Here is a 24,718-nt window from a genome sequence, read left to right as displayed (position 1 = left end):
CTAATGTTTTGCAAGTTTGTCAGACATAACAGTAAGAATTTCTTTCTGTTCCACACACATAATGATACTGCAACTACTACTACTACTAAAACTCTCAAAGATGATTTTACCCCAATCAAATAACAGTTAACATTACAGACCACAAAGTCCAAAACCAGATCTAATAGTTCTGGTATGGTTCAAAGTAGGAGTGCGTTGGTACTAATTTACAGTAAATCTCCCCATTGGTTGTCTTGCCTTTAATTTATTCCCACCATTTGTGAGCTTGTTTCCTTTTTCAAGTCCTCAAAGGGTATTAAGTTAAGTAAATAAATAAACTTCAGGATCCCGGGCCCCCAAATCAGTGAAAAAATCCAGGATCTGGATTTTATTGCATTGTGCCATTTTCTAAATTAAAGCTGGCCTACCCAGGTTGTCCTCTACAGCTGATTGCCCTTCATGAGGCTTCACCATTAGAACCTCATGTAAGAATGTGTGTAAGATCCCATATATCCTATGTAACTCAGAAATTCACAACCCGAGTCCAAAACAAAGCAGACTCACTACCTGAAGGCTCCAGCTATTGTCCTTTTAAGGGGGCTAGCACAGTGCAATCTGGACTGTAAGGGTCTAGAGAGGGTTTCAAAAATTTGTTTGTATACAAAGTCTAGCACATCTGATTTTATAATGAAGATGGTGTCCCTGTACATGTAGAAAGTAACAGAAAAATCCTAAATCTACTTAATGAATTTCAAGGTTGTAGGGAACTGTAGCCTATCAAGAATAAGGCAACAGCCGGCCTTGCACTGGGTGACAGTGAATCACAAGAAGTACTCATCACTGAGTCAATAAATAATTCAAAAGAAAAGGCAGAAGATCCAATTGGCATCAATTCTAAGTGGTGTCACTGTCATGCAGAAAGTGTAACACGCAGCTTCACTTCTATCACCAGACACTCTGTGATAGCTACATACAGTATATGCTGTGGCTGAACTCAGAGAATTAATGCAGCTAAGCATTGAAATATAAATGTCTCCTCAGTACCCTAAAAGGTCATTTCCTCTTTCAAAATTTAAAGTGAAATCATCCTTGAAATAATATGTCATTACTTTCCTGTGTAAAATTCTCCTGAGCTGGTTGGTGGGGACTAATCTCCTATGAAATCCAAAAAATGATATGAATTCCACAGGGGAATCTGTTAGGATGCCAGCAGTGAAACAACTGCTGGAAAAAAAACCAGAAGACCATTCATGGGGTCCACATGTCAACAGATATTTAACATGAATTATTTTTTTTAAATGCTGTTAGAGATATACAGTGTCATGTGAAAGTAAAAACTTGTGAAAGCTAAACCTGTCTGATGAGGAAGGCTATTCATTCCTTTTAAACTGATGAGGGGAGCTAATTCAGGACAAGCAGATATGTCACTGCCTGATTGCAGTGTCTGTTTGTTTTGGAGTGACAGCCCTTGTGTGAATAAAAGCCCTGTTCCTGTTTTTATTGTAATAAAATGGACACATCTCCTTCTCTCTTGTGCAAGCCAGTGACCCACACAAGAAGGTGGTGATTCACCTGGAGCACTTCCAGGTCCCTATGAAAGGAGCCAGCCACAACTACTTGGAGAGCCAGAGTCAGGAGGAGATGGACAAAGCTTGCTGGGAGTAGAGGCGGACTGTTAGAAAGAAAGAGAAAAGAAAAGAAGGAACTGTGTATTTGCTGTGGACTGTGCTGTGGGAAACTGTGTATTTGCTCTAAAGGTGGAAAACGGGGGACAGTAAAAATAACGTGTGTGTGCTGAACATGTGTCATGCGTCTGTCTGTGTCGAGTTTGAGCAGCAGTGGCTACTATATTAATATATTGTGGCCCCCGGCCGGGGCAGGAGCCCGGCCGGGGCGCTAGGAGGGGCGTGAGGAGGGCTTGTGCCTCCTCCAGACCGCGAGGGGGCGTCCGTCCTGGTTTTGTTGGGGGCCACGGGTTGAGGGCATGGAAGCCCTTCCCTGTAGGGGCCCGTGGTCACCGCCAGGCGCGCCGATGCCGGTTTATCCCGTCGCGGTTGCGGTTGGGGCTGGAGCCCGGCGGGGCGCTTGGAGGACGGAGGAGGGCGAGTGCCTCCTCCAGGGAGTGGGGCGTCCGTCCTGGTTAGGCAAGGGGCTCGGGTACAGGGCTTTGAAGCCCAGCCCTGTAGGGACCCGTGGCCACCGCCAGGCGGCGCCCCGGTGCCTAATTATCCCGGGAGCCCGGCACTTCCGCCACACCAGGAAGTGCCGGGGGGAAGACTTTGTGTGGCACCCGGAGAGCTGCCAGGAAGACAGCCGACACTTCCGCCACGCTTGGGCGTGGCTAGAGGCAGAAGCACCTGGGGCTCATCCGGGGCATTATTTAAGGGGCCGCCTCCCTCCAGTGATTGGTGGAAGTCGGGAGGAAGAAGGACTGAGCTGGAGAGTGAGGACAGGAGGCGCCAGGAAGGCACAAGAGACTGTGGGCCCTGGACTTTGGGGGAATCGGTGCAAGAAGGCACTGGGGTTGCGTGAGTGCACTGAACTGTAAATATTAGTGTAAATAAAAGTGTGTGGAGCAAAGTATGCTGTCCGTCTGTCTGTGCCGGGGCCAGCTTTCACAATATATATATTGTGGACACTGGCCTGGACACAGACAGGCAGACATCGTTAGATCACCCAACACATCCATCCATCCATCCTTTTTCCAACCCGTTAAATCCGAACACAGGGTCATGTTTATTTAAAATATATACAGAATAAAGTGCCACACACAACCCCAAAACTCCCCCAAAGTCCAGGCCTCGCAATGCCTCCACTCCTCTCATGCAAGACTCGTCTACTCCGCTCCCGGCTCCAGCCATCAAATGGAAGGAGGCGGCCGCTTTTATCCTCACCTGAACGAGCTCCAGGTGCCTCCCGATTACGTTGTGTGGTGTGGTGGAAGTGCCGGCCGTGCACTTGGAAGCACTCCGAATGTCCCTGATCCTTCTTCCCCCAAGCACTTCCCGGGTGTGCTGAGGGCCAGGGCTCCTCAGTGACCACGGGCCCATATAGGGTTGAACTTCTAAGCTCTATTCCTGTGGACCCCAAAGCCACCAGGGCGGTCACCCCCTCGTGGTCTGGAGGAGGCGTAAGCTTTGTAACACGCCCAGCCACTCGCCACAATATATATAAATTGTATATTGTGAATGATAGAAAGGAAGAGACAACATTCTCATAAAAGTTTGGGGTTTTTCCTGCCCCGTATAGTGTGAGGTCCACTTGTCTTATCAAGACTTTTGTATGCATAACGAATACAGCCCAGATGACATGTTGGTATAACAGGCAGACTTATATAATGGACAGACAGGAAGTACAAAGGTTGATGGAAAAAAATCCAAGGGACGTCTTGGTGATGTAGGAGCATGGAACCGGAAGTGATGTCATCAGACTGGGACGGGGGTGTGCTTGTAAACACGGAAGGGAACTCGAGTCGGTGACTTCTTATGGGCTTATTTCTTCAGTTTTCCTGCTAAACAAAAAAGAGAGGAGTTAGCGCTCCGTTCCAAACCTGTTCCCTGCGAGGTATCACGCTCCATTGAGCCATGCAGCTGCTCCCTACTCGCTTGTGTGTTACAATATATATATAAAATAAGATAACCTTGTATATATAATATATATATATATATATATTTATATATATATATATATAAATAGTGAGGGATGCCTCCTTAATGGAAGAAAAGGGGAGACGGCCTATCTCAGCACCTCTGATTCACACGGGGCTATATGGGAATTAGCATTTTCCGGCTAATCCCTATTCGGTTTCAGCAGTGCCTCCAGGACGTGCTGCAGAAACCTACTTTGGGTTTCTGCCACACATAGGAACAATTCCAGACCTCCCTAATAAGTCACCTGGAATACTTCTGGGCGAGGCTACTACGAGGGCAAATGTTGAGATGAGGGGGATGAAGCTTGCCGGAGGAGGAGTGGTGGTGAGGAGACAAAGGAAAAGAAAAGAGAGAGAGAAAAGGAAGAAGAAAAAGTTAAGAAAGTGCTGCGTTTATTGTGCTTTTGGGTGCTTACTGTGCTGTGCTTCTGTGTGGAGTGAGAGAAAAGTACTTCCCCAAAAAAAATAAATGGGTACTGTGTGAAGAAACTAATGCTTAGTTTCAGGTTTGGGCGGAGGGAGTGCCTCCTGCAGGCCACTATACATATATATATACATATACATACAAGGTTATCTTATTTTCATCCCACTGCAATTTGGACTATATTGTTAAGTCCATTACATAAAAATAAACCTTGACTAGCACATAATATCCAAATGAAAATCCATTTTAATTCCAAATTTTATGTGGCAAAACACGCCAACACTGAGGGGTTGAATACTTTAAAAAAGAACTGTGAAGGACAATATTTAAAACCTTCACTGAAACAGGGTGAAGATATTGGCAGCCTCTTACGGGTTTATTTCAAATATTTGCCCAATGTTACCGGCAGAAGCCAAACCTTTCTTGACTGTGGAATTAATTAAACAGAGCTGAAAATTAATTGAGATATGAATGGACTTATAAACTTTTAGAGGGCAACAAAGGTAAAGTGAAGTCGTGTCTGGATAGGCATTGAATCACCAAGCCTAACAGATGTCCAAATTTAGAGATAAGTTAATATTCAAAAAAATGGAAAAAATTAGGTTGGTTGTATTTCTTTTTCTTACAGTATATGTATGGAAGTAGCACATTGAGAAATTTCTAGCCACTACGTTTCCTGACAATAAAGTTCAATTTTCCTTCAATCAATGATTTTACATTCATGTAACCAACATTAACTAGTAGATTCGGGTGTTTCTGATATGGGTGGATGAGCACTCAGTGTACCATTAACAACATATCTCTACCTTTGCTTAATTTAAAAAAGCTTTAATCACGTTGGACACAGGAAACATTGGAAATACTGCAGATATGGAAAGAGTTTAAGGAAGAATAGTCTAATTGTTAAATGAATGATATCACATGCAGTTATGTATGGTTAGTCTCTCAGTGTTGGAGTTCCACAGTTCTCTGCACTGCCTTAACTTGATGCTTCTGTGCCATCTGACTGCCATCACAGCTGCATGAGGAGGTTTTTGTGCGATTGTTTCTCACTGTGTAAGAGGCCACTGGCTACACTGCTGACAGTAGTAATATCCTGCATCTTCTGGTTCAAATCGGCTGATTGTCAGGGTAAAATCTGTCCCCGAATAGCTGCCAGAGAACTTGCCTGGAATACCAGATTGACGGCTGGTGGCGTAATAAATCAGGAGCCGGGGTATCTGGCCAGATCTCTGATGGTACCAGTTCAGACAGCTCCCTACAGAGGTACGGGCCTTACATTTCAGAGAGACGCTCTGTCCTGGAGTTGTCGACTGTGATGAAGGCTGGTCAAGAACAATCTGACCAGTACAAACTGGAAAAGAAAGAGAGCAGAAAACATCAACCACATGAATTAGGAAAAGAGAGAGTCTACGAATGGGCTTATTATTATTTATTACTAACCCTAAAGCAATTCTTGACAGCATTAATGTTTTATTACAATTTTCACTTTTCACTTCTTAAAAATATAAAAATATTTGATGTCATAATTAAACTAATTGCCTAATTTCCTAAAAAACACTTACCGTGAAAAACGAGCATGGCTGCCCATAAAAGAAGAGTCTTGGAGCTCATTGTGCCTCTCTGTCACTGTTGCATACTAAATGACAGTTTTAAGTACACACAGAGAGCAGTGGAGCAAGTTAGAATGCAAAAATGAGATTTTATTATGTAAATGATCATGAGAGGTGGTGGAGGGCTGGATTTACATGTAGCAGCAGTAGTGGAGAGGTGGGGCATGGTACTGCTTAAAAAGCCTGAAGTGCCTGCTCCGGATGTCTGTCACCCTGCAACTACTCAGATCAGCTCTGTAATGCAGTTCTGGATCTGGTCAACTAAAATAGAAGCTCATAGCCCTGAAGTGGTGGAACATGTAGAACCGAATCTTATTCCACTTTCAAATGGCCCTATCCTCGTGCAAACTCTGCCTATATATTTAATGACTTCCTCGTTGTTATAATATGTTTGCTATAATATTAAGGTCACTGTCTCTGTAAAACACTTTTAAAGGATTCATTCACATGTGCAGGCTAAGTTTGGCACACAGGGGCTAGTCTGCCTGCATTTAGAAAACCATTACTTTAGCAGTTTGAAGAATGAACAAACTGCAATGTAGACATTGTCCTATTCTTGTATATTTTTGGAGGTGTGGTTGAGTCCTTCCATTTCCTTGTTTGGAGACCAGAGAGAGCCTGCACGTGGAGAAGCCAGTGTATAAGGCTTGGACTGCTGCCAAGACACTTTAAGCTGGTCAATATGTCATCCATCTGGAAAAAGCCTTCCTGCACAGCGGACAAAAGATGGCAGACTGCGTAGATCAAGATTCCCACCTTGATAAAGTTTGTCATAGGCTTCCCATCTGTAATGCCACGTAAACCGTCATTAAAGAAAGCTACGTATATATATCTCTAATGTGATTTGTAACCACCGTAATCACTATGGAAGGTATATCGCCTTTTATTATCATATCTCTATATTTTCGGTTACTTAAAATGCCACAATTTAAAAGAACATATTCCAATTAGGGAGCTTTTGCTTCTAAAGGATACACTCGTCTCTCCCTGTTTAGGAGGCAAGACCTACTTAGAGCATACAAATACCCAAACTTTATTTATTTATTTAACATTTTATTGAATTTATTAAAGGCAAGTAACATTCTATGCAAGCAAGTCAAACTTGACAAAACTACAGTAAGTTCAAATCAACCGCCACTCATGAGAAAGGGAGCTAGGCCGACAGACAGAGTAAAACTTTAAGAGTAGGAAAAAAAAATTAAAAAGGGAAGAAAATCCTTTCCCCTGCTTATTCTAAAATTGTATTTATTAGATTCTTCCAGGATTAAAAGCAAAATTGCATGGACCCTCTAAGTGAAAATGTCCTTTTTTCCAATAATATATCAATAATAACATCAGTTACCCATTGACTTAAAACAGGTGAATTAGAATTCTTCCAGTTCAGCAAGATAAGTCTATGTGCCAATAGCGAAGTAAAGGCAATTACCGTTTGTTTGTCCTTCTCCACTTAATGCCCATCTGGAAGGACACCAAACACGGCTGTTAATGGATTAGGAGGAATTGTGACACCAAGGCTGTCTGAAAGTCATTTAAAGATTTTAGTCCAAAATGATGTTCATTTGGCGAAAGACCCAAAACATTTGGCCTGGTGAGGCTGGAACTTGATTGCAGTTTTCGCAGCTTGGATCTTGACCTGGAAACATTTCAAACGAGATAGATGTGCTCGATAAAAGATTTTAAGTTGAATAATTGTATGCTTTGTGCATATGGAGCTTGAGTGAATTCTGTGCGTGGCTGCCTTCCACTCCTTTTCTGAAATGTTGAGTGAGAGATCTCTGAAAGGGAGGAACTTTAAAAAGTTTTTTTATATATTATAGAAATGCTGTCTGAGTTCTCAAGACTGATCAACATTTCATCGGTGGCACGTGAGACAAATTGGGCAGATTTTCTTTATCAAAATTTCTAATTTGGTGGTAATGAAATTGTGTTGATGAAAAGTTACATTTGGAGTGCAATTGTTCATAGGATGCGAAGAAGTTATCTATGTATAAATCTCTAAGTGATTTAATCCTGTATGTTTTCCAAACATTAAAAACTGCGTACGTTTGAGAGGGTGGAAGAAGGTCAACCATTATTTTAAATGGTGCTTTGAACTAGCTTTGCTTTAATAGTGAATAGAGTTGGATACTTGCATTTTTTAATGTGCACAATCACTGGGGGGCAAATTATAGGTTAATAAGAAGTCACCAGGGTCCCTAAAGGTAACTCATCTGATTGCAGAGATATGACATAAACTACACACAGAGGACGCTCCTGTCAGGATCCATACAGCCCTTTATGTACACAGCGTGAGCCAATAATGAGAACTGACCCTATAACCTTGTGATTTACAATACTACTTGTTACCTACTGGACTCCCCAAATAACTTGACAGCTTTAAATTTACTCATCTTAGCCATCTCATTGAAGCAAAGACTAAATTGAACATCCAAGGCTTGTGAACTTGACTTCTCTTTTTTTTTTATTATTAATTTTATTACAATCCATACAAAGCAATCAAGGTTTTACAAAAAGAAGAATTGAGTTAAGAACAGATCGATCCCCACCCCTGAGAGAGAGAGCAAGCCAAACGGCGTTAAATTTAAGGCTTGTAAACATACCTAAATTAATAAATTCTCTGTGCTTCATAAACTTATTTTAAAATATTACTGATTAGATCCTGCCATGTTTTGAAAAAGTTCTGTATGGATCCTCTAACTGAGTATTTGATTTTTTCCAATTTCAAATAATATAACACATCGGTTTCCCACTGACTTAAAGAGGAGAGTTTGGGTTCTTCCAGTTTATCAGAATGAGTCTGCGTGCCAAGAGTGTAGTGAATTAAATCACAGTTTGTTTGTCCTTCTCCACTTTAAGTCTCTGGAAGAACCCCAAACACAGCTGTTAATGGGTTAGGAGGGATTGTGAGTCCAAGGCTGTCTGAAAGGTAATTAAATTTTTTTTGTCCAGAATAATGTTAATTTAGGCGGCATGGTGGCGCAATGGTAGCGCTGCTGCCTCGCAGTTAGGAGACCTGGGTTCGCTTCCCGGGTCCTCCCTGCGTGGAGTTTGCATGTTCTCCCCGTGTCTGCGTGGGTTTCCTCCCACTATCCAAAGACATGCAGGTTAGGTGGATTGGCAATTCTAAATTGGCCCTAGTGTGTGCTTGGTGTGTGGGTGTGTTTGTGTGTGTCCTGCGGTGGGTTGGCACCCTGCCCAGGATTGGTTCGTGCCCTGTGTTGGCTGGGATTGGCTCCAGCAGACCCCCGTGACCCTGTATTCGGATTCTGCGGGTTAGAAGATGGATGGATAATGTTAATTTGGTGCAGGCCTAGAACATGTGACCCAGTGAGGCTGGGGCTTGGTTGCAACGTTCGCAGGTTGAATCATGCCCTGGGAACATTTTGGAGAGTTTTAGTTTAGACAGATGTGCTGGATATATAATTTTGAGTTGTATAAGTGTATGCTTTGCACATATGGAGCTCGAGTAAATTCTCTGCATTGCTACTTTCCACTCCTTTTCTGATATATTAATTGAGAGATCTTTTTCCCAGTGTCCTCTTGGATCTTTGAAAGGAAGGGATTGTAAAATGATTTTATATATTGTAGAGATGATGTCTAAGTCCTTGAGATTGAGCAATATTTTTTCCAGTGTGGATGAGGGTGCAAGATGAGGAAAATCTGGAAGGTTCTGTTTATCAAAGTTCCTGATTTGAAGATAGTGAAAGAAATGTATAGCTGGAATGTTAAATTTGGAATGTAATTTTTCATAGGATGCAAAGACGTTGTCTATATAAAGATCTTTAAGCAAGTTATTTCCAAATTTTTTCCAGATATTAAAAACTGCATATGTTTGTGAAGGTTGAAAGAGTTGGTTCTCTTGCAGGGGTGCCACAGATAGAAGCTTTTCCGTCTTAAAATGCTTTCTACATTGGTTCCAGATTCTAAGTGAGTGGAGCACAATTGGGTTATTAGTGTATTGCCGATAACGTGTGTTTATTGGAGTGCAGAGCAGGGAATACAAAGAAGTACTGCAGGATTTTACTTCTATTGCGGTCCAAGCCTGTGTATATTCTTCTATTTGTGTCCAGGTTCTTATCGCCTGTATATTTGCCACCCAGTAATGAAACTGGAAGTTAGGTAGAGCCATGCCGCCTTCTTCCTTTTGTCTTTGTAGGGTCGCTCTTTTGATGCGTGGATGTTTTGAATTCCAAATAAATGAGGTTATTGTTGAATCTAATTGCTTAAAGAATGATTTATTAATGTATATTGGAATGTTTTGAGATAAAAAAAGGAGCTTAGGAAGAATATTCATCTTAACAGTGTTAATTCTTCCAGCTAGAGTAAGATGAAGAGTTGACCATCTATGCAAGTCTTGTTTAATTTTCTCCATGCAGATGGCGAAATTTTGTTGATAAAGAGCTTTATGTTTACTTGTGATGTTTACCCCTAGGTATTTAAACTGTTCTGCAATGATAAAAGGTGGGTATCTAATCTAATATGAACTTGACTTCTCTTAACTCTTTCGGGACGGATGTCGACTTTTGTCAAAAAGGAGGGGTAAGCAACTGTAAATGGTGGCAAAACCCACCATTATCCATCCATTTACTAACCCGCTGAATCCGAATACAGGGTCACGGAGGTCTGCTGGAGCCAATCCCAGCCAACACAGGGCACAAGGCAGGAACCAATCCTGGGCAGGGTGCCAACCCACCGCAGACCCACCATTATGTTTAAGTTTAAGACTCTCTTTGCTAGAAAGAATATTAAATTTAGAGATTCCATGCGCTCACGCAAATAGAAAGGGGCAAACAACAGCAAAAATGGCATCGGCATCTGGCGAGAGATCGAAGCAAACGTGCAAAGCAAAATACTCTGTGGACGATGTTTGCACGTTAACGCTGAATTGGACTCTGACTTTTCAGACTCCGATTTTGATTCCGAAGAGGTAACGTGGGTCCTCCTCCCCATGGGCTCACCACCTATGGGAGGGGCCAAGGAGGTTGGGTGCAATGTGAGTTGGGTGGTGGCCGAAGGCGGGGACCTTGGCGGTCTGATCCTCGGCTACAGAAACTGGCTCTTGGGGCGTGGAATGTCACCTCTCTGAAGGGAAGGAGCCTGAGCTAGTGCGCGAGGTCGAGAGGTTCCGGCTAGATATAGTCGGACTCACCTCGACGCACAGCTTGGACTCTGGAACCAATCTCCTTGAGAGGGGCTGGACTCTCTACCACTCTGGAGTTGCCCCGGTGAGAGGCGCCGAGGAGGTGTGGGCATACTTATTGCCCCGACTGGAGCCTGTGCATTGGGGTTTACCCGGTGGGCGAGAGGGTGGCCTCCCTCCGCCGGGTGGGGAAGGGTCCTGACTGTTGTTTGTGCATATGCGAACAGCAGTTTGGAGTATCCACCCTTTTGGAGTCTCTGGAGGGGTTGCTAGAGGGCATACCTTCTGGGGATTCCCTCGTTTTGCTGGGAGACTTCAATGCTCACGTGGGCAATGACAGTGAGACCTGAAAGGGCGTGATTGGGAGGAATGGCCCCCCCGATCTGAACCCGAGCGGTGTTTTGTTATTGGACTTCTGTACTCGTCACGGATTGTCCATAACGAACACCATGTTCAAGCATAAGGGTGTTCATATGTGCACTTGGCACCAGGACACCCTAGGCCTCAGGTCGATGATCGACATTGTGGTCGTGTCGTCGGACTTGCGGCCATATGTCTTGGACACTTTCGGGTGAAGAGAGGGGCGGAGCTGTCAACTGATCACCACCTGGTGGTGAGTTGGCTTCGATGGTGGGGAAGATGCGGTCAGACCTGGTAGGCCCAAGCGTGTTGTGAGGGTCTGCTGGGAGCGGCTGGCAGAGTCCCCTGTCAGAAGTAGCTTCAACTCCCACCTCCGGCAGAACTTCAACCCGTCCCGAGGGAGGTGGGGACATTGAGTCGAATGGGCCATGTTCCGTGCCTCTATTGTTGAGGCGGCTGACGGAGCTGTGGCCGCAAGGTGGTGGTGCCTGTCGTGGCGGCAATCCCGAACCCGTTGGTGGACACGGCGGTGAGGGATGCCGTCAAGCTGAAGAAGGAGTCCTATAGGACTTTTTGTCCTGTGGGTCTCTGGAGGCAGCTGATAGGTACCGGCAGGCCAAGCGAACGCGGCTTCGTTGTTGCTGAGGCAAAACTTCGGGCATGGGAGGAGTTTGGAGAGCCATGGAGAGCGACTTTGGACGGCTTCGAGGAGATTCTGGTCCACCGTCCGGCGTCTCAGGAGGGAAGCAGTGCAGTGTCAACACCGTATATGGTGGGGATGGTGCGCTGCTGACCTCGACTTCGGGCGTTAGGGTCGGTGGGAGGAGTACTTGAAGACCTCCTCAATCCCACTAACATGCCTTCCAATGAGGAAGCAGAGCCTGGGGACTCTGAGGTGGGCTCTCCCATCTCTGGGACTGAAGTCACCGAGGTGGTCAAAAACTCCTTGGTGGCAGGGCCCGGGGTGGATGAGATCGCCGGAGTTCCTTAAGGCTCTGGATGTTGTAGGACTGTCTTGGTTGACACGTCTCTGCAACATCGCATGGACATCGGGACAGTGCCTCTGGATTGGCAGACCGGGGTGGTGGTCCCCTCTTTAAAAGGGGACGGAGGGTGTGTTCCAACTATAGAGGGATCACACTCCTCAGCCTCCCTGGAAAAGTCTATTCGGGGTTCTGGAGAGGAGGGTCCGTCGGATAGTGAACCTCGGATTCAGGAGGAACAGTGTGGTTTTAGTCCTGGTCGCGGAACAGTGGACCAGCTCTTCACCCTTAGCAGAGTCCTGGAGGGTGCATGGGAGTTTGCCCGACCGGTCTACATGTGTTTTGTGGACTTGGAAAAGGCATTCGACCGTGTCCCTCGGGAATCCTGTGGGGGTGCTCGGGAGTATGGGGTACGGACCCCTGATAAGAGCTGTTGGTCTCTGTACAACGGTGTCAGAGCTTGGTCCGCATTGCGGCAGTAAGTCGAGCCCGTTTCCAGTGAGAGTTGGACTCCGCCAGGGCTGCCCTTTGTCACCGATTCTGTTCATAACTTTTATGGACAGAATTTCTAGGCGCAACCAGGGTGTTGAAGGGGTCGGTTTGGTGGACTCAGGATTGGGTCACTGCTTTTGCAGATGATGTTGTCCTGTTTGCTTCATCAGGCCGTGATCTTCAGCTCTCTCTGGATCGGTTCGCAGCTGAGTGTGAAGCGGCTGGGATGAGAATCAGCACCTCCAAATCCGAGCATGGTCCTCAGCGGAAAGGGTGGAGTGCCCTCTCAGGGTTGGGGGAAAGATCCTGCCCCAAGTGGAGGAGTTCAAGTATCTCGGGGTCTTGTTCACGAGTGAGGGAAGAATGGAGCGTGAGATCGACAGGCGGATCGGTGCGGCCTCCGCAGTGATCGCGGCTCTGCATCGGTCTGTCGTGGTGAAAAGGAGCTGAGCCGTAAGGCAAAGCTCTCAATTTACCAGTCGATCTACCTTCCTACCCTCGCCTATGGTCATGAGCTATGGGTAGTGACCGAAAGAACGAGATCGCGAATACAAGCGGCTGAAATGAGTTTCCTCCGCAGGGTGTCTGGGCTTTCCCTTAAAGATAGGGTGAGAAGCTCAGTCATCCGGGAGGGGCTCAGAGTAGAGCCGCTGCTCCTCCGCATCGAGAGGAGTCAGATGAGGTGGCTCGGGCATCTGATCAGGATGCCTCCTGGGCGCCTCCCTGGTGAGGTGTTCCGGGCACGACCAACCGGGAGGAGGCCCCGGGGAAGACCCAGGACACGCTGGAGGGACTATGTCTCCCGGCTGGCCTGGGAGCATGGGATTCTCCGGAAGAGCTGGAAGAAGTGGCGGGGAGAGGGAAGTCTGGGCCTCTCTGCTTAAGCTGCTGCCCCCGCGACCCGACCTCGGATAAGCGGAAGAGAATGGATGGATGGACGATTTTGATTCAAGTGATTGAAAATAAATGTGAGGTACCCGCATCAGCTGATCGTGGTGCTGAGCAGGTTTGTGTAGCTGACGTGCCTATGGCAACGTTCGCTTGGGAGCACCGGCAGTTACAGTGACAAGGGATACAAACCAGATAACAATGCATTACGACTACCACTGCTGAAGACAACCGGAGAGCCAGCATGCCCAAAGCACACAGCAACAGACGTTTTATGTTAATTTCTGTGTGAAACCATTGCTTTTTGTGCTTGTCAAAAAAGTGTTTTTGGAACAAATATTCAGCCCTCAAAGCGCAGGCAGTTCTACCAACCATTTTTGGTGCGGCAGTTGAATTCCTTCAGTATTGCCAGAAGACAAGAAGGTCTTGCAGCCAGGAGAGTGCTGAAGTTGATGTTTCTGGGATTATAAAACATCAGCAATGAACTTTTCAGTCATTTGTAGAGGATATCAGTTTAAAGATGTTTTCCGGAAAACAGGCACACAGTGACTTCATTTAGGCAAACTATCAGCAGTGTGGGCTTATAGAAACCCCAATTAAATGCCACACTGGCCCAATGTGGGCACTTCTTCAAGAGTCCCCTTACTAAAGCTACCCTGGGGGCCTAAAATGGGTTAACTGATGGCAGTACAAGTTAAGTAAATCCCTTAATAGTCCAGTAATGGTTTGGTAATGCTGGTTATACCTGGAATTTCCTGGTTTTTAATGTTGTTGCAGAGTAAATAAAGCTGTGAATTAGTATTGTCAATGGGTTTTACATTTTAAATACTACTTTGAATGTCTTCAAAATGTATTGTTTTTACTCTGACTAAAATTACTCTTTTTGTTAAATTTTTGGTCATTTTTTCATGTTCAGAGTTTTTCCAGCACCAAAAAATGGAAACATTATGTGTTTTGTAATAATACTTTTAAGCCACATTAGCATTGTGTTTTTATTTCCATTTCTTATTAGTTAATAAATTGTAAATATTCATGATTACACATATTTCAATTGATAATAAAAAACAAAACACTAGAAAAAAAAAAGTTAAATGTAAGGACCACTAAGAGGTATGGCACAGTGGTAGCACTTCTGCCTCACAGTTAGGAGACCAGGGTTCATGTCTTGGGTCCTCCCTGCATGGAGTTTGCACGTTCTTTCCATTTTCAAATTGTTTTTTTCCCAGTCTCAAGATATGCAAGTTAGGTGGACTGGTAATGTTAAATTGTCCCTAAAGTGTGTGTGGTGTGTGTACGTGACTACTTGTGTTCACCCTATTATGGGCTGGTGCCCTGTCCAGGGGTTGTTCCTGTCTGCACCCATGGCTTGCTGGGATAGACTCCACCAACACCACCCTGGATAAGTGCCTATAGAAAATGGATGGATGGACAAGTAAGGCATGGAATATTTTCACGTTCATGTCTAAATTTGGACTCCCTGTCTGTTTGTCCACACTGGGTCAGTAGTATGGGGCCAATATTGCACAGATGTGCAAATTCCAAGTGGACCGTTGTTGGCTGCCCAAACAAGGCCAATATGTTTGCCCACACTAGGCATACACTGGCCCAATGTCAATTTGCTTGCTGGGAGAACTGGACAGAACAGGGGTCCCCAACTCTGGTCCCAGAGGGCCTCAGTGACTGCAGGTTTTCATTCTAACCCTTTGATGTAGTGATCTGTTTTTGCTCCTAATGAACTTCCTTTGAATTAATTTTATTTGGCTTGCTCTTGAAGACTCAGACCCCTTAATTGTTTCTTTTTCCTTAATTGGCTGCTAAACAATAATGAAAATATAGAAAGGTGAACACTGCTCTTAGAAAAGAGAAAATCAACAATTTTAGAAATGTATTCTGTAGCACAATGAGATCAGCAACAAGCCATGGAATTAAAGTGATGCACTCCTCTGTCTCTCCATCCATCCATCCATTTTCTGACCATCTAATAGAACTCAGGACCAGCAGTGCTATAGCCTGTTCCTGCTACATTGGACATAGGAGTGTGGCCAGCCCTGGACAGGGCACCAGCCCACTGGAGGGCATACTCACTTATAAACCCACATCAACACATTTAAGCTAACCAGCACATTTTAGAAAAATCTAGAGACACAAAGAGAAAATGTAAACCAATTGTGCAGAATGTTCAGAACCTAACACCCCATCAGTTTTAATAAGTAGCAACAGGATTCACTACGTCTGAAAGAGGAATATGTTATGATCAGCAGGTAGAGGAGCTGATTAATTTGTTTTCTCCTTTCAGACTCTAAAGTTAAGAACGACAAAGACAGCCATTTTTCAGATTAAAATATATTTTAAAATAATGTTCTGAACACAAAAACAGTCTCATTTTTTAAAAAATAAAAGTTTTTTCTCAAAAAAAAATTTTTTTTTCACTAAAACTGCAATTTCTTGCAAACAGTTCGTGATAGAGAAATTCCAACTTCAGAAAGGAATTCAGCACACGTAGACCTATAAAGTACAGCAATGTTTTTGTGCAGAAGGATTTTTGGTGAAGACCAGCATAATTTTAAGAAGATCAGACTAGTACAAAGATTAATGCATCATTAATAGAAAACAAAGAGCATTTAAATCTTCGAAAGTGTCTGAACAATGTAGAATGACACATTTAAATCAATGAAGAAACATTAAAAAAATTTGCTGATGATTACAGTGAAATGGGAGTTTTCAAAACATGGTTAAATCAAATACATTATAAAAACACAGTACATGAAAAATTACAGTTACTTTATTGGTGATGTGACCTTCAGAGGGTTTTGTAGCACTCCAAACCCCCAGACACAACTACGCAACAAAATCCTGGGTTCAAATACAAGGCATTTATTTCACACAACACCTCAACAGGGTCTCGATTTCCTCCTTTCCAGGCCTCGCAACAAAGCCTTAGTTTTTTCTTTCTCCTTCTGCACCTCCCATGCAGTCTCATTCACCTCCTCTTAACTCTGACTACTGAGTGAACAGAGGTGGCATCAAGGCCAAAACCTTGAAAGTAGGGACAGCCCTCCCCAGCAGCAGCCACCTTTGAGCTGCCCCACGAGACTACAAGTCCCAGCATACCCTTCAGGTACGTGGATGAGCATACTGGCCTATGAATGCTGCCACACAATGTGTTGGAGGGGTGCATGTACTCTTGGGGGGCAGTCCCCCCCCCCATGTTTCGATTACACTGGCATCCCTGTCAAGTAAGGCTTTGGGGTTTTTCTCAACTGTGATGTCAACTATCACAGTGATTTAGTGGTTGCAGTGCTACATCACAGCTCCAGAATTTCGGTGTTCAGAATTTGGCCGGGTCACTGTCTGTGTGGAGTTTGCATGTTCTCCCCATGCAAACCTCCTGATTTGCACTCGGTGCTGCTGGGTTGAGAACAAGCTTCTAGAACTGCTTAAGTCAGAAAACACATGAATGAATAAAATACATTGCATGCTTTGCATTTAGGGATCGGCAATATCCAAATCTGGGAAAAATGGTGACACAGTGATTAGCACTGTATGTTGAGTTTGCATGTCCCTTCTAGAGACCAGTTGTGTTTTTTGTCCATATGTTCCTATATTATTGGTGTAAGAAGAGGTGGAGTGTATTCCAGAAGCACTGAGCAGAGGCAGAAATGAACCATGGTTAAGGTATACTCACTTACACTAGGACATTTTAAAGATATAAATCAAATGAATAGACATATCTAAAGAATGAACCAAGAACAAGAGTGGACAGAGAACAAAAATACACAAATGGAGAAAACATGCAAAGTTTATACTGTAGAAACAGTGTCCTGTCTAGAACTCATCTCAGTCTCCAGGAACAATGAGGCTGCACTGCTATAAATGCATCACTTTGCCATCTATTTGTTTTGGAAATAAAAGATAATAATAAACTTACTCTATTGCATTAACCAGGAGCAGTTAAAGTGCATTTATGAAGAACCGATGACAAAGCTCACATTCATCTTACCAATGATACTTTCAGGAATGTGCACATCTATCCACTCATCCATCCATTCTTGAACTCGCATCATCTAGTAAATGGCAAAGGGCCTATCCTGGCAGCATAAGGAATAGAAATAGGGCAGAAACCAGCTCTGGGCAGATAGCCTCCTTGTCACAGGGCCCATTCATTCACTCACTCACTCACTCACTCACTCATTCACTCACTCACTCACTCACTCACTCACTCACTCACACAAGGTCAAATTCCAATTGCCAGTGAACCTGGTGCACATCTTTGGGGTGCTGGAATCAGGGAATGTGCACACTCCACACTGGCAGTGACCAGTAACTAAGATACTAATACAGCCTTCTGTAGCTAAGAGACAGCAGCAGTAATTGCTATGTCACTGTGCCACCATTATGTGATTCATATCTATGAATAAGCCTTCAACAATCCATCGAAATGTCTTATGTTCACCCTCCATATTTGTGATTTTCATTTCTCTCTGCACACTGCCACAGCTGCATGCTTGCACAGAGGAGGTTTTTGTACGACTCTTTCTCACTGTGTTAAAGGCCACTGGTTAAACTGCTGACAGTAGTAATGTCCTGCGTCTTCAGGTTCAAACTTACTGATTGTCAGAGTAAAATCTGTTCCTGAATAGCTACCGCTGAACTTCTCAGGGATGCCAGAATAACGGACGTTACCATCATAAACCAGGAGCCGGGGTACCTGGCCAGGTCTCTGATGATACCAGTTTAAGTCATCTGACATAGAGGTACTGGCTTTACAACTCAGAGAGACACTCTGGCCAGGGGTTGCAGTTTGTAATGAAGGTTGATTAAGAACAACCTCACTGGTACAATCTGGAAAATAAAGAGAAGACCAAAAATTAAATACAGTCAAAGCTAAGCCAAAATCTTGCTAGTCATATTGTTTTGTATTAACTGAGTTGTTATATTTATTAGAAATGTTAACCTGATTTAAAATTGTAAAAATATTTAGAAATTTTCTCCAGAATGCTTACCGTGAGCAAAGAGTATTAAAACCAAGATTGCAAATGTAAGGGAGTTCATTGTGTCTGATTATCTCTGTGGAACACAAGCTGTCTGTTTTAAGAGGACTTGGAGAGCAGAGAAGCAAATCAGTTATGCAAATGACAGTCGTGTGGTAGGAGTGGGTGTGGCACTCACTGCTGCAGCTGTTCAGGATATCCACATTTTTAAAATTTTAATTAACCGGTCAGTCTCAAGTAAGGGGTGTTGGAGTTAGCATACGCTACACTAATATAGTAACACCAATCCAAGCACTGGATAAAGCAGATTGGGTAAATATTAATTCATTAATCTTCAGTTTTATTTTAGTAAACATGAAGAAGCTTAAATTGTAGGCTGAACATTTATTATTTTCTTCTATCTTTAGTCAAGTCCTAATATTTATTTACTTGTACAAGGAATGATTTGATGTAATGCCATAAGTATTATGACTTCTCTTGTATATATTCATTATTTGCTCAAAGTTCGTCTTTCTGTTAAAAACTGCTTTAAAAACTAAAAATCTTTTTGCAGTGAAAATGTAAACTGAATAAATGTGTTTCCATAACTCACAACAAGTGATGACTGAACCCCATTGAGTTTGCTTTGCCTTGAGTTGAGTGAAAACACTGAAATATTTGGGAATTTTGGTGGACACAGTGGGTAAGGAGAGACTGAAATAGTTTTGAGTGGAATTTAATGGTACAATGGCCTTTAAAGTGTCCTGATGGATTAGGAAGTATCTGTCAACCATGCTGGACTGAATATCGTGGCCAGAAATGTGGCCTGAGTTGTAAGGTGACAAAACTAACCACTGCACTACCATGTATCCATGCTTAATCCAAGTGAGGATATAATGTACTATGAATCTATACAGAACATCACAATATTTTCATAACATTCTCATTATAGTCAGCTAACGTAGTTAGTTTTTTTCTTCTTTTCTTTTTTTAAACACATATGCATACAAAAACAACTGTAATATGGATCAGGTAGTGGCATTATGCATGCATGTATACACATTATTTACACCTGCAAAAAGCAGATTGGGAAGTGCTATAAAGTAGTGGCGTACTACACTTAAAGTATACATGTGTGAAAGTCGAATAGCTAAATCCCCATCTAACATGGCTGTTAAAGCTCTGTGATGTCAAATTGACCTTGCAAAGCATCATGAGGCTCTGGGAACAAATGTTTGCCTGGCTGGATGCTGGTCATTCATTCTTGACAACAAAGAAAATACAACAAACATTAAAATATACATGTCTATATTTGTATTCAACACTCATTATCTTAAACAATATTTTGAATCTTAATTTATTTTATTTCACAATATATGACATTTTAGTCATGCAAATTGCTCTCCATTATGTATTTAAGTGCATTATAAATTTTCAGAGAAAAACCTTCTCCTTTTTTCCTATCAATAATTAAACATGCAAATAGTTCAATAAATAATTATATTGTATTATAAAACTATATTTTATCATCCAACTTATTATTTTTATTTTATCTTCTATTTACTAACCATTGCTTTCACTTAAACCATTTGGATAAATTGTGTTCATATATCTTCAGAGAAGAAGAAATGTTGGACCATGTAAGGGTTATCAAGGTAGTTTGTCTTCCATCTGTGTTTTTCAGTACATAATTCACTATTTCATCAAAATAATTCAACTGAATCCATTTGATTGATGTGTTGGATGATTTTGAAGACATGGATTAGTTCCTGACTCCTCTCCTCTCCTCTGCTCGACACTAAACAGGTTTAATTCCCTGATCCTGTCCTGACCTGCCCTTCATTCCTGGGATGCACCCGGTTACTCACCTTTGAACAATTTCAAGGGCTGCTGTGTCTTTTTTGTAGCAATGAGTGTTGACACAGTTATCTGTCCTGAATCATTATATGATCTTGAGCAAGTGAAATGTAAACGTATTTATAAACTTGGAATACTTGATTTTCCATTTCTTTAGGAAATGTGGTTCATGTGCCTCTCATGAAATATGGAACCCAAGGTTGCTATATCGCCCTTCACTGCCAACAGATGTCACCACAGCTATTTCCCTGACATACATGCTACGTGCCTCTGTTGCTGTTCTTTTCTTGCCAGCCTTGTCATGTGGCTGCACCGCTGTTCGCTATGCAAAAGGACCTGATGCCGATAACTGTGGATGAAAGCCTCAATTGTAATTCTTTAGACATGTAAGACTTCTCGTTGAGCTCAGTATGCACAACTGGCATTTATGATGAAAACAATTGGTTGGCCTGTGCAGTGTGCTTCACTGTTAAGAGGTCATGCTGTATTTATGTTTCTGTCAGCAATGCTGTGTGCCCATGTCATTGCTGTTTTCTTGTTAGCCATGGTGTACAGTGGGGCTTGCTATGAGAAGGACTTGAAGCCCAATTACTTGACCGAGGTAACCCACATGATGAATTCAGTGGTCGTGTTATTCATATCATGGCAATGACTCTGGATTGAGACCAAGGTCAAGGTTCATGACACAATGATTTGTGAGTTTTTGTGTGACAGAGACATAGCCGTTACCATTTCATATACAGTTAGGTCCATAAATATTTGGACAGGGAGACAACTTTTTTCTAATTTTGGTTCTGTACATTACCACAATAAATTTTAAATGAAACAACTCAGATGCAGTTGAATTGCAGACTTTCAGCTTTAATTCAGTGGGTTGAACAAAAAGATTGCATAAAAATGTGTAGCAACTAAAGCATTTTTTTAACACAATCCCTTCATTTCAGGAGCCCAAAAGTAATTGGACAATTGACTCAAAGGCTATTTCATGGGCAGGTGTGCGCAAGTCCATTGTTATGTCGTTATCAATTAGGCAGATAAAAGGCCTGGAGTTGATTTGAGGTGTGGTGCTTGAATGTCGAAGATTTTGCTGTGAACAGACAACATGCTGTCAAAGGAGCTCTCCATGCAGGTTAATGAACCCATCCTTAAGCTGCAAAAGCAGAAAAAACCCATCTGAGAAATTGCTACAATATTACGAGTGGCAAAATCTACAGTTTGGTACATCCTGAGAAAGAAAGCAAGCACTGCTGAACTCAGCAACGCAACAAGACCTGGACGTCCACGGAAGACAACAGTGGTGGATGAGTGCAGAATCATTTCCATGGTGAAGAGAAACCCTTCACAACAGCCAACCAAGTGAACAACACTCTCCAGGGGTAGGCGTATCAATATCCAAGTCTACCATAAAGAGAAGACTGCATGAAAGTAAATACAGAGGGTGCACTGCAAGGTGCAAGCCACTCATAAGCGTCAAGAATAGAAAGACTAGATTGGACTTTGCAAAAGAACACCTAAAAAAGCCAGCACAGTTCTGGAAAAACATTCTTTGGACAGATGAAACCAAGATCAACCTCTACCAGAATGATGGAAAGAATAGAGTATGGAGAAGACGTGGAACAGCTCATTATCCAAAGCATACCACATCATCTGTAAAACACCGTTGAGGCAGTGTGATGGCTTCGGCATGCATGGCTGCCAGTGGCACTGGGACACTAGTGTTTATTGATGATGTGACACAGGACAGAAGCAGCTGAATGAATTCTGAGGTGTTCAGAGACATACTGTCTGCTCAAATCCAGCTAAATGCACTCAAATTGGTTGGGTGGTGTTTCATGATACAGATGGACAATGACCCAAAACATACAGCCAAAGCAACCCAGGAGTTTATTAAAGCAAAGAAGTGGAAAATTCTTGAATGGCCAAGTCAGTCACCTGATCTTAACCCAATTGAGCATGCATTTCACTTGTTGAAGACTTAACTTTGGACAGAAAGACCAACAAACAAACAGCAACTGAAAGCCGCTGCAGTAAAGGCCTGGCAGAGCATTAAAAAGGAGGAAACCCAGCATCTGGTGATGTCCATGAGTTCAAGACTTCAGGCTGTCATTGCCAGCAAAGGGTTTTCAACCAAGTATTAGAAATGAACATTTTATTTCCAGTTATTTAATTTGTCCAATTACTTTTGAGCCCTTGAAATGAAGGGATTGTGTTAAAAAATGCTTTAGTTGCCTCACATTTTTATGCAATCGTTTTGTTCACCCCACTGAATTAAAGCTAAGAGTCTGCACTTCAACTGCATCAAAATTCATTCTGGTAATGTACAGAACCAAAATTAGAAAAAAGTTGTCTCTGTCCAAATTTTTATGGACCTAACTGTATACATACTAAACTATCGTACTGTGTCTCTGGACTTAAAAAGTACTTTGGGATGACACAGTGTAAAACTAAAGGGTTATGTTTTTAATAGTTGTAAAAATAACATAAATGTAAGTGCTGCTGTGTTTTCCCCATTGCATCTTCTTCTTCATCTTCTTTTGGCTGCTCCCATTAGGGGTTGCCACAGCGGACGAACTTCTTCCATATGTTCCTGTCCTCTGTATCTTGCTCTGTCACACCCATCACCTGCATGTCCTCTCTCAACGCATCCATAAAGCTTTTCTTAGGCCTTCCTCTTTTGCTCTTGCCTGGCAGCTCTATCCTTAGCATCCTTCTCCCAATATACTCAGCATCTCTCCTCTGCACATGTCCAAACCAATACAATCTCGCCTCTCTGACTATGTCTCCCAACCGTCCAACTTGAGCTATCCCTCTAATGTACTCATTTCTAATCCTATCCATCCTCGTCACACCCAGTGCAAATCTTAACATCTTAGCTGAAACCTCCAGCTCTGTCTCCTGCTTTCTGGTCAGTGCCACTGACTCCAACCCATATAACATAGCTGGTCTCACTACCGTCCTGTAGACCTTCCCTTTCACTTTTGCTGATATCAGTCTGTCACCAATAACTCCTGACACTCTTCTCCACCCATTCCACCCTGCTTACACTCTCTTTTTCACCTCTCTTCCACAATCCCCATTACTCTATACTGTTGATCCCAAGTATTTAAACTCATCCACCTTCTCCAACTCTACTTCCTGCATCCTCACCATTCCACTGACCTCCCTCTCATTTATACACATGTATTCTGTCTTGTTCCTACTGACCTTCATTCCTCTCCTCTGTAGAGCATATCTCCATCTCTCCAGGGTCTCCTCAACCTGCTCCCTACTATCACTACAGATAACAATGTCATCAGCAAACATTCATAGGAACTCCTGTCTAATCTCATCTGTCAACCTGTCCATCACCATTGCAAATAAGAAAGGGCTCAGAGCCGATCCCTGATGTAATCCCACCTCCACCTTGAATGCATCTGTCACTCCTACCGCAGACTTTAGCCGCGCTCACACTTCCCTCAAACATATTTTGTACAACTCTTACATACTTCTCTGCCACTCCCGACTTCCTCATAAAATACCACAACTCCACTCAAGGCACCCTGTCATATGCTTTCTCCAGGTCCACAAATACGCAATGCAACTACTTCTGGCCTTCTCTATACTTCTCCATCAACACCCTCAGAGTAAACATTGCATCTGTGGTGCTCCTTCTTGGCATGAAACCACACTACTGCTCACTAATCATCACCTCACTTCTTAACCTAGCTTCCACTACTCTTTCCCATAACTTCATGCTTTGGCTCATCAATTTTATCCCCCTGTAGTTACTATAGCTCTGCACATCCCCCTTATTCTTAAATATCGGCACCAGTACACTTCTTCTCCACTCCTCAGGCATCCTCTCACTTTCCAAGATTCCACTAAACAATCTGGTTAAAAACTCCACTGCCATTTCTCCTAAACACCTCTATGCTTCCACAGGTATGTCATCTGGACCAAAGGCTTTTACATTCTTCATCCTCTTCATAGCTGTCCTTACTTCCTCTTTGCTAATCCGTTGCACTTTCTGATTCACTATCTCCACATCATCCAACCTCTTCTCTCTCTCATTCTCTTCATTCATCAGCCTCTCAAAGTGCTCTTTCCATCTGCTCAACACACTCTCCTCACTTGTGAGTACGTTTCCATCTTTATCTTTTATCACCCTAGCCTGCTGCACGTCTTTCCCAGCTTGTTCCCTCTGTCTAGCCAATCAATACAGGTCCTTTTCTCCCTCCTTACTGTCCAACCTCTCATACAGCTCATCATATGACTTTTCTTTTGCCTTTGCTACCTCTCTCTTCACCTTGTTCCTTATCTCCTTGTACTCTTGTCTAATTTCTGCATCTCCCTGACTATCCTACTTCTTCTTTGCCATCCTCTT

At 43.1% G+C, this 24,718-nt stretch overlaps 2 gene segments (V, D, J or C); both read right to left on the bottom strand.

The window, feature by feature from the left end:
• Positions 1-3,198: 3,198 nt before the first annotated feature.
• On the bottom strand, positions 3,199-5,687 carry LOC120527974. The segment is given in 3 exon segments: positions 3,199-3,490; positions 5,221-5,406; positions 5,618-5,687. Coding segments are annotated over 3 exon segments (255 nt in total).
• Positions 5,688-17,620: 11,933 nt separating this feature from the next.
• On the bottom strand, positions 17,621-18,600 carry LOC120527972. The segment is given in 2 exon segments: positions 17,621-18,370; positions 18,532-18,600. Coding segments are annotated over 2 exon segments (354 nt in total).
• Positions 18,601-24,718: the final 6,118 nt, after the last annotated feature.

Source organism: Polypterus senegalus, chromosome 4 (genome assembly GCF_016835505.1).
Source record: "Polypterus senegalus isolate Bchr_013 chromosome 4, ASM1683550v1, whole genome shotgun sequence".
In the NCBI taxonomy this organism is placed as follows: Eukaryota; Metazoa; Chordata; class Cladistia; order Polypteriformes; family Polypteridae; genus Polypterus; species Polypterus senegalus.
This window is presented reverse-complemented; position numbering and strand designations above follow the sequence as displayed.